The 16,086-nt window shown below is 38.0% G+C and overlaps 1 protein-coding gene across 1 annotated transcript in view; it reads right to left on the minus strand.

Annotated features, from left to right (window-relative positions):
- Positions 1–1,169: 1,169 nt before the first annotated feature.
- Positions 1,170–16,086, minus strand: part of LOC128862266 (myb-like protein Q) — a 33,252-nt gene continuing 18,335 nt past the window's right edge. Inside the window, 3 exon segments of the mRNA XM_054100806.1 lie at positions 1,170–1,878; positions 3,285–4,681; positions 11,963–13,772. Of these exon segments, the coding sequence (XP_053956781.1) occupies positions 1,797–1,878; positions 3,285–4,681; positions 11,963–13,772 (3,289 nt within the window). The 3' untranslated portion in view covers positions 1,170–1,796.

Here is a 16,086-nt window from a genome sequence, read left to right on the forward strand (position 1 = left end):
GAAAAAATCCTACGTACGTCTCTTTCTGTTGTTATATAGAAACTAAAAAAATTTTATTTTTTGATCCAGGACAAAAATTAAGGAGTTTACGTCTTCGGCAATGGACCCACTAGAAAAAAAGGCGCCTTAGGAGAACTGCTGGACAGCGGCCATTTTGAAATTAATTCAGACGAAAAATTTTGTATTTGTACCATGAAAGCTATATTATTAAACCTATTTCACAGATTTTCGATTGATTCCTTTGTTGAGTCAAAATAAATTCATAAAATATGCCCATTTTTTGCGCTCTAAACGCTTCGAACTTATTCCCCAACCCAATACATTGTGTTAATAGTTTCGGGAGTGTAAGAGTATTGATTTATGTACGAAATGTACGTAGAAATCTTTTTTATAAGTATTTATTTTAAATAAATTGACGTCTGAGCGAAATTTGTGAAAAAGAAAATAAAGAAATAAAAAAATGTTTACCCAAAAAATTTTAATACGATTTCGGCAAATTTCTAGCCGCCACAGAGTTCATCGCTTTTAAAGCCGAATTAATTTCTACAATGCATAACCACTAATCAACACATTGCAAGGCATTCACATATACACTGTTTTGTATTTCTATCTACGTAATTCAGTAGTGGCATAAGATTCGAAAGGGTATTCACGTTGGTTGTTGAGTTGCAAATCACTTTTTTATGTTATTTTTTTATTGTTTTTAATACCATTATCTATGTGCAGTAAAATTTTTTTAACATTTGCAATTTGCACCATAAAATTTCACTAACTATAAATATGTAGAATATACGTATCTACATATTAACTTTTATTCTAATTTTTTTCTATATCTGAAATACGCACCACAGCAACGTGAATTTCCCCCGAACGCATAAATTGTTTTTGTTCTAGAACGTAAGTGTCTGCTGCTTAAGTAATTGTCTTTTCCTTGAAGTTTATAATCGTAAAGAATCAAGTAACTTTTCTTAGCTTATTTGAATGTACTATTTAACGTAAACTATAATTTTTTCTTATTAACTAGTAATTATGTAATTAAAGCGCACAATTAATGAACTTTTATCTATACATATACATTAAAATGTTGCTTTAAATTTTTGGTACCGCTTAATTGTACAATGCGTTTTTGTATTTAATACTAATTATAAATATTTACCGAACTTCAAAAAGCCGGCCGTTTTTGTTTTTGTTTTTTTGTTTTTTTTTTTTTGCCTTTTTTTGGTTTTTTTGTTGAGCTTTTATTCGTCATCTTCTTAGCTTATAATAATTGAAACTAATAAATTTTTGGTTGATATATACGCAAAGCGCAAATGACTGATGGAGACGTGCGAAGAGTAAAAAAAGAAGAATCAACAATACATTGCTTAGTACTTTTTTCATTTCTTTTTTTCAAACACTTTGACGTTTTTTTCTCTTTCAGTTCGGCATTTCTAAAGCCTTTGGCTTTCGTTAATTTACAGTAAATTTTGGTTTTGTTTTACAACTTAATACCATTGAATTTGTGGGGCTCTTCTGAAAGCCATCTAACCTAACCTACTTTCAATACTTTTTGTATATGTATTCTTGCATGTATTCATACACACGTGTATGTATTTATGCTATGACTTACCTCACTGTGCAGCTACTACATTTAATACTCTTACTTTCCTCTTTAAACTTGCATTGCAATGGTTGACATATCCACACTTCTAATCCGTCATGAGTGTGCTTATGTGTGTGTGCGTATATATAATTATTTGCTACTTCGGTGCGTGCCATTTTTTGTTGCTTCTTATTTAAAGAAAATGCGTTAAATCTCATTCGTTGACATCCTCTTCGGATGATGAGCTAGCAGGGATTGTAGAAAACCATGGTTCACGATTGTTATTTTTGATTGGACTGAAGAGATAAAAATAAAGGTACAATTAAATTTCATACGAAACTATTTTTGAAAAGCGTCCAATATTAAAAAGTGGCAATTTCCAAAGAGTTTATAAAAAATAAAAACTCATTCACTGCACCCTGCTTGATTTTTTCAAAGGCGAATCGATTAAAGGTGGTGTTGGTAAATCAGCTGAGTTGATTTTTTCTTTCGCCGTGTTCATGTGGCTGTCAGCTCAGAATGAAACAAAGCGAATTCATTATTTCTTTTTAGTTTCTCAATACTTTGCTGTGACAATCAAACGTACAGAACATTGTTGTTGGTCTAGCGCCACCACCTTTAATGAATGCGCCTTCATTTTTTCCGTTGCAGAAAATACTGTGACCCATAAATGGCTAATAAATGGCTTGAATTGGCAGATAGAAACTTAGCATACGTTCATATGAAGAGCGTACCAACACAACAAACAAAATTTAGGCTAGTAGCAACGCACTTTTTTATCGAACCGCAAAACTTATTGAACAACATAGTATACAACTTTCAATAAAGACAATTCTCACTACACTCTCGAGATGTCATCGCATTCTAAAAATAGCACTGTTTGGTGTGATTGGCACTGTTTGTGTGATTTGGCCGTGTTTATATTGCCAAAGGAATAATTTCTAAGGCTGAATCTGACCAAGCATTCATCGGACGCATCATTACTGGAGACGAAACGTCGGTTTATGAGTACGACAAGCAATCCAGACATCAAGCGATTGAATAGAGAACTCTGAATGAATCATGACCATAAAAAAAACGTCGTTTTCAGTCAAAAAAGAAAGCGATGCTCACGGTTTTTATGGATTACAACATTATTGTACACCACGAGTTCTCGCCAAAAGCTCAGACAATTAATAAAGATGCACCGTCGTGCAGTGCCATCATTATTCGTGAGTTTTTGATCAAGAACGAAACGAATACCATCCTACAGCCAACGAATTCAGGTGATATGGCTCCCTGCGATTTTTGTCTGTTTGATTGGCTCAAAAAACACCTACGAGTTACGGAGCATGCGTTTTAACAGCCGAAGGGAAGTAATGGAAAAAGCTACGAAAATATAGTTCCAGAAATGTTTTGAGAGCTGGATCGAACGTTGGCATAACTGCGTTATTGTTGATGGGGAGTTGATGCGGATAATATGACTTTTGAGGAATAAACTTGTATTTTGAATTTTCTGAATATATTCCGGGAACTTTTTGGTCAAGGTATTATAACATCGACATTCCCTCCACGGCCAGGTATAGCGAAATAATAAAAAAAAAGTTGTTTATGTTGTTAGAACGACAAACAAAAAATTTTTTTGAACATTTTAAAGCACTTTCTAATTTTAAGTGACGCAGTATTTATCTAGCATAGGTTTGAAACCATAAATAACACTCACGCATTCTTTTTAGGATTCGTTGGTAGTGTATGTGAAATACGATAATATGCTTGCTCTTGCTCGTCCTTATTGTCATCCATCGATTTACGTTGCAGTGTCATTGTCTCTTGCGGTGCTGCCTCCACTTCCTCAGCATTCAAATAATATTTGGCGCTCTGTGCTATTTTACAATTCTCACACTCACTTAAGTAATCATCATCCAAACTTGTGTCATTCGGTAGAAAATGCTCCTTCGGATTGAGGCAATTCTTAGAGGTGGTGCAGACAGGTAAATGCTTGGCAGATGATAATGTATTGCCATCAACAACGCTGGAATTGAATTGTGTTGTTGCATTGGCTGTTGTTGTTCTTGAACTTAGGGTTTCTTTGGCATGGTGGCTAGTATACTGTTGTGGATAGGCGGGCATATTACATTGCGACACTGGTGTTGTGGATACTGCCGCTTTTGTCGGTGCAGATGAAATGCTATTGGAAGGTGGTGACCTATTATTGATATTAATGCTGTTGCTGTTGCAGTTGCTGCTATTACTAATGTCTTGCTGTTTTTTGGCACGCAATATCTTTGGCAACGTTGTGCTACGTCCATTTGCATTGACACCCCTCGATAATGATGCTGAAGTGTCATATTTGCTGTTCGTGGCACTTACATTATTACCACAGCCACTATTGTACTCATAGAGATCGACTTCGCCACCACCGATTGGAATACTGATCACCGAAGGCACCTTGCTCACCACACTTGCAATGGTGCTATTCAACGAAACTTTTCCACCGATGTGTTTTGGCAGTGTATAGGTCACGTGGCTATTTTGCATCGGGTAAAATGTGCTTGAATTTATTTTACTCGACTTCTCAGTAGAGTGCGAGTGCGAGCCAATAGCAGTGTTGGAGCTGACACCGTCGTTACCATTGCTGTTAATTGCAGTACCAATGCTACTTGCCATCGCAGGTGATAGCGGCAATGTGAGTGATGGCGGTGAATTCTTGCTGGTACTGCTGCTTCCACCGCTGTTGCTTATTGGCTCGTAGTTATTATGATGCTCCTTGCGCGTCGAATGGGACGCGGTGGACGTGGTTGGTTTACTGAGAGTGTAGATCGTCTGCACGGCTGTACAGCTCGACGAGACAGTGGCAGTGGCAGTTGTGGTGGGGGTAACAGTAGCAGCAGCAACAGGCGCAGCAACGCAAGAAATCGCTGTTGTTGGAGTCGTAATACTATGATTGTTGTTTGTTGTTGTAGATTTTAAATTCGTTAGAGATTTGTGTAGTTTCGGTGGTAATATTGGATTTGTATCGTTGGTTTGTTGTTGTTGATGGTGGTGGTGGTGCTGCTGCTGCTGCTGTGCGTGTATGGTGTTGAAGTGTTGTGGCTGTGGAAAGTTCAGGTAAGCGTCGCCCTATTGTTGTGTATGAAGTAAAAAAATTCTATTTAAAACAATTTCAACGAAAAAAATGTTAAAGCATATTGCAGAGTGCTCCAAATAACTATAAGGGTTTTCTTTTAATTTAATTTAATTTATTCAAACTATGGCATTGCAATCTAGCCTATAGCGTACAAAGTTTGTTATTATTTCAGTCAACCGAATAATAGTACCTTACTGTCAAACTAATTAAAATAATTGTATCCTAAGCTACGGCGCCGTAGCCGAATGAGTTGGTGCGTGACTACCATTTAGAATTCGGAAAGAATTCTCTTAACGGAGCATTTTTAGAGTAATTCGAACTGGGTATTCGCACATAAAACATTGAATAGTGTCTAAGGTTACGCTAAAGTGGAATCTTGCTAAAAGAGATGCATCCATTTACGATATTAATTAGATACGATATTTATTTCTAAGACAGTTCTGCTTTTCATGATTTCGAGATTAGCAAGCTGTCAACGGGATAAAAGGACAGGGGTTCTGTGAAGTTAAATGAAGAGCAAATTTTATAATAACTCTTTGTATACGCTCTATTCTGTTGATATAGCGTGCATGGTAATGTATCTAGGTAACGACGTTAAACGTAATTCAATGTAAATTTGATCTCACTAAGATCTTGAACGTAAAGGGTGATCAGATTGAAGATACTTTTTCCCAATAGGATTTTTTTGGCAGATCATGCGTGACTACTAACTAACGTTTACAAAAACGTACAATTGTCTTACGAAAATCGACGCACTATTCGGCAAGCCATAGGCAAAATTGAGAATAATTTGACATTATTGGATCGAGTATAATCGATTAGACTATGTACAGCCCGAAGTGAAGAGAATATTGCCGCTGTAACTGAGAGTTCTGCCGAAGGCCCAAAAGAATCGATTCGGTACCGACTGTTTGGACCTACTTGGACGATTTTACGCAAATATCTTGATTTGAAAGCGTATAAAATGAAGCTAGTCTTAGGTTTGAAGGCGGCCAATCTTTCAAAGCGTCATAATTTCAGTCTCTCGCCTCTTCAAAAACTCGCTGAAGATCCGCATTTTGGGACCCGACCCGAATCTTGTTCAGCGATAAGGGCCATTTTTGGATTAATGGCTACGCCAATAAACAAAATTGCCGTATTTGGGCTATAGAGCAACCCGAAGCCATTCATTATATTCATTGAAAACAACCGTTTGGCGCGCCCTTTGGGCTGGAGGAATCATCGGCCCATATTTCCTTCAAAGACAAGGGTGGCGCCAATGATAAACGACTTTTTGATGCTGTCTCCAGGAAGGCATTCAAAATTGACCGGATTACGGCGCAGATGTGGCCAACATTTGAAAGGGATTATCTTTGAAAAATGCCATGAATATTTCTACAAAAAAAAAAATGCGTTACGATATGGGATCGAAAATGGTAAACCATTACGTCGAACGATGGCTAATATAGCATACGGATGATACGAGCACAACTGATATACGAAGAAATTTGAATTTTGTGTCAAAATAAAGAGCTAAGGCTTTAACATCAGTTACTTGCTCGAGCCTGGAGTCCAAAATGATGTTTTAGATTGTGCGTTCCAGTGAAGGTGCAATGAGAGCACTTTTCACAATTTCAGGCCAAATGGTGTCCAATTATACTCTTCCCCGCTTAAAATCTTGTGGTATTGGATTACTAGCCTCACGCGGCTAGAATATGACCGCTGTAGCCCAGACTATACAACAATTCGGGTAATTAAGGATCGTAACAAGTCAAGCAATTCACGGAGCAATTGAATGCAAAATATCAACCATTTTGTTATTAAGGAGTCGTTTCCGTAATGTAGAATGGCACTCGTAGGAAAGTTAATTGGCCATCTGCTTGGGCAGTTCCCTTGAAGATCAATGTTATGCGAGCAGTATGAAACTAGTCAGGCCCTAATGGAGCCTGGTACCGTTGATAAAGTCTAAACAAATTAGTTTAAGGGCGGAAACCAGTTTGGACTGATCACAAAATCGACTTTTTTTATTGTATAAATTGTTAGTATAACTACTCAAGGATATGTGGTTAAAATGTTAAAGCGAAATTCGCATTATTCCCAATTCTAGGAGCACTTAACTGACCGCCCGTCGGCAACGTAGCGCGCGGTAGTTAGAAGGCCGTGTTTCTCGAAACGACTTTTTCCAACAGGTGGGCACTTTAGCTCAAAAAGTTATGAACCAATCGTTATGAAATTTTTTCTGAGTATTCTTTATACAACTCTAATTCATATTAACCTAATTCTGGAATTATATTATCATTAAAAATATATTTTTTAAGCAAAATAGATGAAAAAATATGAAATGAAAAAATTACACTGTGTTGAAGCGCCTCAAAAACATGCAATTTTCAATATTATTTTATCACAATTAGGTTCATATTCCTAGTAAACATGTTGTTAACGAAAAAAAAAATTGTTGTTGATTAAGAGAAAAATTGCAACTTCAGGAAGGCCCACCAGCAAGCCACTCGGATGGCGATCGTCCATGAACAGCACTCTCTAACGCCACTATTTCCGGCGGAAATGGTTTGAAAAAAATTTAAAAGTGTATTTAAAAATATGAATAAAATACCCTCCAAGTTTAAACAATTTCTGATTATTCCTTCCTTGTTCAAAATATTCACGGACAACACGAAAATTTCGGCTTCCTAAACCGGTTTCCCTCCTTAAAAGGATGAGTACCGCAAAGCCAGTAGAAGGAACGACATACATTTGTAAATCAAATCGTGTCACATACTGCGAGCGTCAAAATAAAGTGTACAAAGCATTTTGTTATAATATGAATTTTATTTCAGTCTTTTATAACAAAACAATATATTTTAATTTCATGTTTTTTAAATTAGTATTTGATTATCTACTAATTACTAGAAAACAACAAAAAAATAAATTACAACAACAAAAGTTGTAAGACAAAAACAAAATTTAGTGCATATTTTACGCGTCAAAATAAAGTGTACAGCGAACATCAGTAGCTTTTTAGCGATGTTGTACGGTAAAAAATACCGTTATATTTGGCTGTTTACTTCCTTTTTCGATGTAATGAAACTTTTTTCATATTGTATTTTAATTGGTTGCAACCGGCAGAGTGAAAAGTTTTTGTCTACAGTAAATTAAATTCTATTATTTATTTTTTTTTAATAATGGGTAAACAAACTTCGACTGATGTTAGAGAACTGGTACTAAAGCTTCGCAATGAAGGTAAAACCTTTCGTGAAAATGGCTCTATTGTCAACAGAAGCCATAATATATTACTGTGAAAAAAATAGTTGACAAATACAAAAAGTTCGGCAAAGTAGAAAATCGCCCAGGTGCAGGCCGTCTAAAAATTTTAAATGAGATTGAAGTAAGGTCTATAGTGCGTGATGTGAAGAAAAATCCCTTTAAAAGTGCGGTCAAAATATCAGAAGAAGTTTCAACTGCACCAGATACTAGCATAAGTGCCAGTACAATACGTCGAGCGTTGCACGCAAATGGGTTACATGGTCGTCTCCAACGAAAAAAGCCGCTAATATCGACGGACAGTTAATAAAAAAAAACGTCCTGATTATGCAAAAAAACACGAAAATCGGGATGTTTCTTTCTGGAATAATGCCCTGTTTAGCGATGAAAGTAAGTTCGAGGTCTTTGGGCAGAAAAAACCGGTTAAAGTCTGGAGAATCAAAAATAAAGAGTATGCCGACCAAAATTTGATAACCACAGTTAAGCACGGTGGGGGTTCGGTAATGGTGGGGGATGTATGGCGGCAAGCGGAGTTGGCAATTTGGTTTTTATTGAAAGTACCATGAACAAAACAGATTATCTGAATATTTTACAAAATAATTTACTAACCAGTGTGCAGAAATTAGACTTGCAGGGATCTTGGATCTTTCACCAAGATAATAATCCCAAGCACACAGCAAAAATAGTAAAAGAATGGCTGCTTTATAGTACTCCTAAGACATTGGATCATCCTCCACAGTCACCGGACTTAAACCCTATTGAACATTTGTGGGAGCATTTAGACCACCAAATCCGGAAAAGGACAATCATCATATGGATATTCTGAAACTCGCTATAAAGGAAGAGTGGGATAAAATTTCATCTGACGTGACAAAAAACTAGTTGAGTCGATGCCCCGAAGACTGTCTTCCGTTATCAAAGCAAAAGGGAAATCAACAAAATACTAAATCGATACCATTTTTGTAAAATATATCTCTGTACACTTTATTTTGACGCGTAAAATATGCACTAAATTTTGTTTTGTCTTACAACTTTTATTTTTGTCTTACAACTTTTGTTGTTGTTTTCTAGTAATTAGTAGAGAATTAAATACTAATTTAAAAAACATGAAATTAAAATAAATTGTTTTGTTATAAAAGACTGAAATAAAATCCATATTATAACAAAATGCTTTGTACACTTTATTTTGACGCTCACAGTAAATAAGCGAAAGGTTTCCTACCTTAATGTGATTTTAATTTTATTTGTTGTACAAAAAATAAACCTTGCACTTGGAACACTCTTTCCTACATGCAAGTTAAATGACAAAATTTTGCTAAATTTAATAGTAAAACGATATTTTTCTTTTAAATAGGAGTAACGGGCCAAGGTGACGCCAGTTCAACGACAAAGCTGCCGGCAACGTGGATGATAGCTGTACTTGTATACTCTGCTCGACTCAGCGGCAGCGACGTCAAGCAGCCAAAGCGGAACTGACTCAGTAGAAGTGGGCGCATCCACGACGGCCGCGCTGGGGAATGACAAAAGCGAAGCAACAATGACGATGGTATACATTCGTTTCCACGACAGTCGGTTCTACGTAACCGGAACGACCCGGATTTATATTCGACCAAGGACTGTCACTTCAGCTGCATTCCCCGTATATATGTATGGGAAATGTTTATGCTGCTACAACAACAACAACATTGTATACAACGAGCGAGTAATAGCAAACACGGACGCGCGGACGCCGAGGCAGAACCCACAGTTTATAAAAACCGGTCAAATGATAATGGGAGCACGTTTAGAAAACCAGCTGCGGATATTACACCTAGAAGCCGAAATCCACAGACTCAAAATGGGCAGAACAAACCACACCCTTCCGATTGAAAAAGTATTCCGAACAATAGCGATGCCAATCAAATTATCGTATGCGCGTATGGACGTTATCACGAATTTTGCCCGTCAGCCGTCAAACTGAGTGCTCCACTTTTCCTATGACCACCTTAAAATTACGCTTTAATTTGTTCAGCGCCGCTATCTCCGACTTATTGGCGGTTAGGAAAGTTTACTTTTTAATCATTTTTCTTTGAATGAACAAGAAGAAAGGTATCAAATTCTTACTTAGACTCCAATGCTGAGGGCTATTTTGAGTTCTTCTCTCATGCGAAATGCTACTCTGGCAAATGCATTATTTATTTCACTCTTGCATAAGCATTTTTTGAATGAAAAAAAAAATGAACTGTATAGCTCTTTTGCAGTAGTTTGTATTCATAGTCAAAAAATTTTAAGCATTTTCATATGTACAGGTATTAGTAGAAAAACTTCTATGTATTAACTTCCACCGTCAAATTATTGTAGGGTTGCATCAAAGGGTATTATTTTTAATAAAAACATACTTAAAAAAACTTACTCTTATTTTCAAATATGTAGGATACATTTTCTTATCTAAGCAATACATTTCTATCCAAAAGATTTACATACATATATATTTCTAGGCTACTGGCAACGCTAGACGAATTGCGTACATTGATGAAGCATATTTCTGGCAGACTAGATTTTTGATTTGACAAAATTCTTGCATAGGTGTGATCATCGCCAAGTTTTTGAAGATGGAACCAATGTTATCGTTAGCAGTAAGCTCTCCAGCCAAATGATTCGTAATTTTTTGATTTTCCACGCCAACACCCAATCATCTGATTGATAAGTGATTCCAGCAAGACGGTGAAATAAGCTAAATCGTGTGAATCCATAATTGTATGGTCAAATTGTTGACAAGTATCGGCTTGTAATTGACCGCCTATGTTGTTATTATTGTAACAAATCGGTTCATTAATCTTCGAGACAATCCCGGATATATAAGTCAGTCAAGCGCAAGGGCACAAAGGACCATGAGGTCGAAGTGCAAACCTCATAAAAAATCTAATCTAAGTCAGTCAGGCAAAAAACCTCAACTACGAGGAAAAAATAGTTTAGCCTGTAATTTAGTTGATTATTCTGTAAGGAAAAACATCACATATCAATTTAATGCAGATGCCCTCTATTTGAAAAAGAAACAAATCGCAGAAACCTTTCAACCATTTTGAACATTCTTCACGATCTTGGTATGTCTTAAGTCCAGCGCCGAGAATAAGCACGACACTACGTGTCTTGTGCTGACGCCAGTTTTTGGAGCTCTGTGTAGCTAGAATAGGGATGAACTTGGTTTCTTCATTATAAATCTAAGTCGAAACACGCGTTGATGTGTTGGCAGAAGAAGGATGAAACAATATCTAAGAAGTTCAGAATATTATTTATTTCTAAAAATGAGGAATAAGCTTCGAGGAAAATTTTGTGTTCGTAGTGATGCTATTCTGAAAGCCGAAACAGAACATTTTTTTTTATTTATGATAAAAATAAATTTTATAAAAGATCTGAAAAGTGTGTTCGACTTAGGGAATGCAGTCGCGGACAAGAATAATAGAAGTGCTACACATTGCTAATTTTTGATTTTGCTAATTTTTTATAAAAATATAGTTCATACTTTAAGACCAAAATCATATATATGTATGTATATAACTAAAATTTTCAAACTTCTGCATATGCGATTTTGCAGCCCATTCAATTCTGTGTAGTTTGAAGTGGCTAAAAATTTAGCTTAAGTTTCAAATTTGATGCAAACTTTATGCATATTTTTTGTAATTTTGCGCAAATTTCAAAGCTTCGAATTATATGTTTTTTTGTAGTAAACTTTTATAAAACGATAAAAAAAATTAAATACAAAATAAATAGTCAAAACTTTCCAACATGTCGCGCTGCTATTATTTTGGCCGCTCCTGTATATCGAAAACCAAAACATTTCACACCCTTTCTCTCTTTATTCCAAGAACTTTTTGAGCTCCCTAGAAGATTTTCATTACAGCTTGGCATAAACATAAAATAATAATAGGGCCCTTGTCCTAATCAAATTAACAAAATTTTGTCATTCTACTCGCGTCATTTTGTTTGAGGCTAAAAATTATTGCTAAAATAGATGTACATATATTCTTCAATTGTACCTTACCTCATCTACCACTCACCTTTCCATTCAAATAAATCGCAGCCGCGCTGCTCTCCAACTGGTGTGCGTTACTGTTGGTGCTGGAACGACCACTACTAGCACTGCGTGCACGCTCACGCTCCCTTTCGCGCTCACCACTAGATCGCTTTTGCACACGTCCCAGCACAATGGGCATACTCTCGTCATGTGTCTGTGTCGGCAATACAACAACGCTGTGAGCATGGTGTGCGTGGTGCGCATGATGAGCTGCGTGATGATGATGGCTACCTACTGAACTACCGTTTAGGTCTGCAGCAGCGCTATCGCCAACTTGTTTAGAAATAGTTGCAATTTTCGTATCATAACTGCCAGAGCTATTGCTGTTATTGTTGTTTTTGTTGTTATTAGTGGCTGTGCTAGTGCTGGTGCTAGTGGTGTGCATGATGCGCTTCAAAGTGCCACCTCCACCAAAGCTATTCACATCGTTGGCCGACGGTTGTTGCAAACTATTGGAGGATTTCGCACGTTGTGAGTAACCCAACGAAGTAGCGCTGTTCGAACGCGCCGAATTGCTGCTGCCATGCGAGGTGACTAATGTAGATGACGCTGAGGACGTTTGGGATGCCGCTGACGACTGGCTTGCTGCGTTCAATTTGCTACTTAATGCCGAGAGAAGCGCGCTATTGCTGGCACAATGCGCAGCATTGGTTAGTTGCGTAGCCGCCATATATGACATTGGCACATGTTGCACTGGGCACTGACACGTGGGTTTTTTGGGAGCAGATGTTGTAGCCGTCGTAGTATTGTTTACGCCAATGCGTGTGCTAGTATCTGATTTACTTTTACCAACGCCATAAGCTTCTTTGGCACTCAACGGATCGGTGAGCGCGAAGTAACGCGGTATGGTGCGATGGTAGCGGCGTGAGGAGGAAGGGGTTTTGCTGCTTTGACTGCTGGGACTGTTGGCGCTGCTACTGCCACTTTTGAGCATCTGTGTGTGTGTATTTGTGGGCAGCGTATGAGGGCCAGCAATAGCGCTTAGTGTAGTTTGTGTAATGGAGTCACTGGTATTGTTGGAGATGGTGGCAATTTCACCGCCCATCAATGGCAGCACATCAATACTGGGCGTCGAAATGGCGCCTGCAATGGGCGATCCAACATATTGCGATGTTGTGGGCACCGTAGTCGAGGTGAGCATTTCGATTTCACTACTACTGCCACCCATACTGCCGTTACCACTCGGTAGTGAATGATAGCCAACGGTGGCACCGCTGATTTCAACATCAGCAACTGTTACAAATTGCTGTAGCATATCATGTGCCGCATGCGTGGCTTGAATTGGAAGTATAGTGCGATGCTGTGGACGACGCTGCTGAGTTCCGGCCACAGCCGATGCTGATGTCGACGGTGACTCTGATGTGGTGCTGGTGCTTATATTGAGATGGCAATTCTTATAGCTGCACTCGTTGCTGGTCGATGGTGACCCGATCGTAGACGCCATTGCTTGTTGTAACGCCTGACAAGCGACATTTGCAGTGAGCTGATTATGATGATGATGCTGCTGCTGCTGCTGATGATGATGATTCAGCGATTTGCTGGTACCCAGCATTTGTGTAGACTGAGAAGGTTGCTGGGTGCTGGAATTGGCGATTCCGCCGCCGCCGCCACCAGTGAGTGTTTGTACACAAATTGAATTACTGGGCGCGGCGGCAGTCAAGTGGAGTCGTCCACCACTGCTATTGGCTATGTGAGTGGTATTTATTAATTGTTGTTGATGTTGCAATGTCTGTGATAACTGTTGGTGATGCTGCGGTTCCTGCATAACATTGCCACTACTCTCGTGTTGCAAGCTGAAAAAAGAAAAAATCATATAGATATATTACATACATATATACATGTATACAGAGTTGCATAGTAATAGCGCAACGCCATTTTGGCGGGGTTTATCGCTAGGCAAATACAAACACAAACGGTCGCAACTGGGTAAAAATTACCACATAATACATAGGTGTATAATTAATTAAATATTTATTTTACGTTGGGAGCGCATCTTTTGTTTCTATGCAGAAAGGTACTTGAAGCGGCAGGTCACGATATTTTGTAGAAAAAAGTTAGAAGTGGTTTTATTACCTCTGTGGTATTTTTTACCCAGTAGCGACGAACGCGGGGTATGGCTTTGACTAATTTTTTCTTATAAAAATATAGGTTATACTACAAGAAAACCCGTATAACGTATAAAGTTTCACACTTTGTACCAAATTCAATCACCAAAATCACATTTCCTTTAAAATTTCAAACATTTTAGTAAGAGTTTTTAGGAGTGTCAAAAATCGCATTGCTTTTTACACTAGCGCACTTTTTATACCCGCACAAAATAATGGTTTACCAAGATTTCGTGTTTTTGTACGCAAAGAGAAATTGAGAGAACAAACTAGCAAGGCTTTGCTGGATAAAGATTTGCCAGTAAGAAAAACAGCTGTTCACAAGCATATACGAGATGCTCAATTTTGGAAAATTTGTGGATAAAATAAGTCTTTATTGGAGCACTTGCAAAACGCATCGAAAACGGGCTATCGGATTCCCAAGATAGATTTGAACAAAGACTATAAAATACGAATACCTGACAGAAAGGATTGGCAGACTAGAGTCAAATCATATAGTGGTGGATAGTGGTCCCCATATTTATACTGACCGCTCAAAGATGGTCAATGGCACTGGATGGGGGGTGTTCTCGGAACAATTATCTTTAAATTGCTTCTTTAGGCTTCCAAACCGCTGTAGCGTCTTCCAAGGTGAGATCTACGCTATAGACAAAGCAGCAAAAACGATAAAACTAATGGACTTACCTCCGGGAAACCTTACTATTTTTGTTGATAGTCAAGCAGCGATCAAGGCACTGGCCACAGCGTTCATCAATTTAAGATGCATTAAAAACATGTAGGAGGTCCCACTCGCTTATCCAACAACACAACACCACAATTAGTTGGGTTCCCGCAAAGTCTGGAGTTGAGGGAAACGAAAGAGCGGGTATGTGTGCAAGGAAAGGCCCTGAGTTTGATCTTCAACAAGTGATAGAGGGCATTTTTCTAAACGAACTATATACTGCGTTTGACTTGAGCGTAATCGCAGAAACTACTAACTGTAGGGTCTCCAAAGCGCTCTGGCCAAAACTGAATCTTAAAAGAACAAAATGTCTGTTTGGACTCAACATATCAACTACCAGCGTCCTCACAGGTGTTATAACGGGTCACTGCACTATTGGCACCTTAGTCAGTAGAATGGGTGTACCTCACCAGACTTCTGCAGGATTTGTGGAGATGAAGAAGAATTTTAGTCGGTACAACACCTCCTCTGTGAATGTCCTGCACTTCAAAGAAGCCGTGCCAAATATCTTGGCGATTATTTCTTCGAAAACCTGGGAAATTTGCAAGATGTCTCACTGGAGGGACCAGTCACCTTCTTAAAATGATCTAAGTGGTTTAAGCAACTTAGTTAGGGGATGGAAATCAAATGCAGAAGAATCTTCGAAAATTAGCTGCTAGCAAGCTACTGGAAAAGAATGGGAACACAATTATTGGCATGGATGTACTTGCCCGTACTCCTATCACAATTTTGTAGCTAAAGAAATCGCAAATACCATAAGGAAATTACGATATTGCCAAAGCGGCTTAAATAAAACATGTATTTCAGCAAGACTCGGTATCTGCTCACCAGGGAAGTAAAAAGCCGGCTTGGCTCCACAGCAGTCTTCTCTGCGACTGATAGCCACTAAAATCTACTGTTTGGTGTGGTTTTGAACTGGTAGAGTAATTGGCCCGCTCGTTTTTCTCCGAAGTTTAAAATCAAAGAGCTGTTACTGTCAATGGGTATCGCTATGGACCACTGATTGCAGATTTTGAGTGGCCTGATCTTGAAAGAATAGACATAGACGACCTTCATTTTCAACACGAAGGAGCCACAAGTCACACAACATAGGAACATTTTCCATTATTACAATCTAAGCTTGCCTGTCGATTAATTTCACGTAATGTGGTATAAACTGGTCACAGATGATGCGATCTAATTCCACTAGATTCTTAAGAGCCGTATTTTGAATAAAAATAAAAAATAGTTTAAAAAAACTAAAAAACACGCTTTTATTGCTAATCGAACTAAAAAGTAGAA

This window comes from Anastrepha ludens, chromosome 2 (genome assembly GCF_028408465.1).
Source record: "Anastrepha ludens isolate Willacy chromosome 2, idAnaLude1.1, whole genome shotgun sequence".
NCBI lineage: Eukaryota > Metazoa > Arthropoda > Insecta > Diptera > Tephritidae > Anastrepha > Anastrepha ludens.